The following is a 3,145-nucleotide window of genomic DNA, read 5'->3' on the forward strand; positions in this document are numbered from 1 at the left end:
TAAGAGAATTAGAGAATTCAAAATAAAACAAACTCTCAGGCCTCCCATCGTAAGGAACAGAACATGGCCATAAACCCAATTTTCCCCCGCAGCCGCTCCCTTTTAAAACCTTTCCTGATTCATTAATTAGTAGCGCTGCACTTCAGCAGCAAGAAAAATTTCAATGATGTGTATGAAGATTTTGTAGCCACACCATTCATAAATCAGAGGGGTAGCCGTGTTAGTCTGAATCTGTAAAAAGCAACAGAGGGTCCTGTGGCACCTTTGAGACTAACAGAAGTATTGGGAGCATAAGCTTTCGTGGGTAAGAACCTCACTTCTTCAGATGCAAGCATCTGAAGTGAGGTTCTTACCCACGAAAGCTTATGCTCCCAATACTTCTGTTAGGCCTGGTCTACACTACGGGTTTAGGTCGACTTTAGCGGCGTTAAACCGAATTAAGCCTGGACACGTCCACACAACGAAGCCCTTTCTTTCGACTTAAAGGGTCCTTTAAACCGGTTTCTTTACACCACCTCTGACGAGGGGATTAGCGATAAAACCGGTCTTTGCGGGTCGGAATTGGGGTAGTGTGGACGGAATTCGACGTTATTGGCCTCCGGGAGCTATCCCACAGTGCTTCATTGTGACCGCTCTGGACAGCACTCTCAACTCAGATGCACTGACCAGGTAGACAGGAAAAGACCCGCGAAGGTTTGAATTTCATTTCCTGTTTGCCCAGCGTGGAGAGCACAGGTGACCCCGCAGAGCTCATCAGCACAGGTAACCGTGATGGAGTCCTCCCAGGATCGCAAAAGAGCTCCAGCATGGACCGAACGGGAGGTACGAGATCTGCTCGCCATATGGGGAGATGAAGCAGTGATAGCTGAACTCCGTAGCAGTAAAAGAAATGGAAAAGTATTAGAAAAGATCTCCAAGGCCATGAAGGACCGAGGCCATAACAGGGACACACAGCAGTGCCGCGTGAAAATTAAGGAGCTACGGCAAGCTTACCACAAAGCCAGAGAAGCAAACGGAAGGTCCGGGGCAGAGCCGCAAACTTGCCGCTACTACGCGGAGCTGCATGCGATCCTAGGGGGTGCAGCCACCACTACCCCAACCGTGTGCTATGACTCTCTCACTGGAGAAACACACAGGGAAGACGGTTCGGGGAACGAGGAGGATGATGACGATGGAGGTACTGTAGGTAGCTCACAGCAGCAAGGAAGCGGAGAAACCGGTTTCCCCAACAGCCAGGATATGTTTGTGACCCTGGACCTGGAACCAGTAACCCCCGAACTCACCCAAGACCCTCAGGGCACACAGGAGACCTCTGGTGAGTGTAACTTTGTAACTATTTGTAAACATTACAAAAAAAAAGCAAGCGTGTTTAATGATTACTTTGCCCTGGCAATCGCGGCCAGTACATCTACTGGAAAAGTCTGTTAACGTGTATGGGGATGGAGCGGAAATCCTCCAGGGACATCTCCAGAAAGCTCTCCTGGTTGAAATGGGGTGATTTTATTAAGGGGACATTCAGAGGCGCCCGTTCCTGCTCTTCTGACCAGAAATGTTCCCCGCTGTTAACCACGCGGTGGGGGGAGGGGTGAAGTGATCATCCCAGAGAATCGTGTGTGTGTGTGGGGCGGGGGGGTTTACTTGTGTTTGTGCCGCATGTTAACCGGGAAACCGCAGCCACTCCTTTTACATTGAAACCCCATTTTAAATGGACAACCCAATTCATCCTTGATATGGGAAATGCGCTGCTGTTTGCAACCTTTCCCGCATGTTAAGAAGGTTAAAAAAGCCAAAACACTGTGGCCTACGATGGCTGCCTGCAAGCCGAAATATGCGACCTTGTAATGAAAGAGTGTACCCATTGTTCTCTAAAATGTGTCTTTTTTAACCACCTCTCCCTTCTCCTCCGCCAGCTGCAAATGTTTCTCCTTCGCAGAGGCTCGTGAACATTAGAAAGAGAAAACGTAGGACGAGGGACGAGATGTTCACGGAGCTGCAGATGTCCGCCCAGGCTGATAGAGCACAGCAGAATGCGTGGAGGCAGTCAATGACGGAGATGAGAAAAGCCCAATATGAACGAGAGGAGAGGTGGCGGGCTGAATCGCGGGAAGAACAGAGCAAGTGGCGGGCTGAAGACGATAGGTGGCGTCAGCTTGCAGACAGACGGCAAGAGGCAATGCTCCGTCTGCTGGAGCATCAAACTGATATGCTCGAGCGTATGGTTGAGTTGCAGGAAAGGCAGCAGGAGCAGAGACCGCCGCTACAGCCCCTGTGTAACCAACAGCCCTCCTCCCCAAGTTCCATAGCCTCCTCACCCAGACGCCCAAGAACACGGTGGGGGGGCCTCCGTCCACCCAGTCACTCCACCCCAGATGATCGCCCAAGCATCAGAAGGCTGGCCTTCAATAAGAGTTAAAGTTTTAAAATGCAGTGTGTCCTTTTCCATCCCTCCTCCCCCACCCATCCCAGGCTACCTTGGCAATTATCCCCCTACCTCTGTAAGGAACTAATAAAGAATGCATGAATGTTAAAAAAAAATGACTTTATTGCCTCTGCAAGCGGGAGGGGAGGGTGGGGTGGGGTGGTTGGTTTACAGGGAAGTAGAGTGAACCGGGTCGGTGGGGGGGGTTTGGAGGGTTCATCAAGGAGAAACAAACAGAAGTTTCACACAGTAGCCTGGCCAGTCACAAAACTCGTTTTCAAAGCTTCTCTGATGCGCACCGCGCCCTGCTGTGCTCCTCTAACCGCCCTGGTGTCTGGCTGCGCGTAATCAGCGGCCAGGCGAGTTGCCTCAACCTCCCACCCCGCCATAAAGGTCTCCCCCTTACTCTCACAGATATTGTGGAGCGCACAGCAAGTAGCAATAACAATGGGGATATTCTTTTCGCTGAGGTCTGAGCGAGTCAGTAAGCTGCGCCAGCGCGCTTTTAAACGTCCAAATGCACATTCCACCACCATTCGGCACTTGCTCAGCCTGTAGTTGAACAGGTCCTGACTCCTGTCCAGGCTGCCTGTGTACGGCTTCATGAGCCATGGCATTAAGGGGTAGGCTGGGTCCCCAAGGATCACGATAGGCATTTCAACATCCCCAATGGTCACTTTCTGGTCCGGGAAGAAAGTCCCTTCCTCCAGCTTTCGAAACAGAGCA

General features: G+C 51.2%; 1 protein-coding gene across 1 annotated transcript; it reads left to right on the top strand.

Annotated features, from left to right (window-relative positions):
- The first annotated feature begins 771 nt into the window (after positions 1–771).
- On the top strand, positions 772–2,413 carry LOC135974411 (uncharacterized). Its single transcript, XM_065562224.1, has 2 exons — positions 772–1,315; positions 1,911–2,413. Exons 1-2 carry the CDS (start codon positions 772–774, stop codon positions 2,411–2,413), a joined length of 1,047 nt encoding a protein of 348 aa, XP_065418296.1.
- The last annotated feature ends 732 nt before the right edge of the window (positions 2,414–3,145 follow it).

This window comes from Chrysemys picta, chromosome 11, assembly GCF_011386835.1.
Source record: "Chrysemys picta bellii isolate R12L10 chromosome 11, ASM1138683v2, whole genome shotgun sequence".
NCBI lineage: Eukaryota > Metazoa > Chordata > Testudines > Emydidae > Chrysemys > Chrysemys picta.

What these genes read in the sequence shown, in the direction of transcription:
- LOC135974411 (XM_065562224.1), top strand. Translation starts at nt 772, where the DNA reads ATGGAGTCCTCCCAGGATCGCAAAAGAGCTCCAGCATGGACCGAACGG. An exon ending in GGGCACACAGGAGACCTCTG is followed by an intron (nt 1,316 to 1,910) that starts GTGAGTGTAACT and finishes CTCCTCCGCCAG; the next exon opens with CTGCAAATGTTTCTCCTTCG.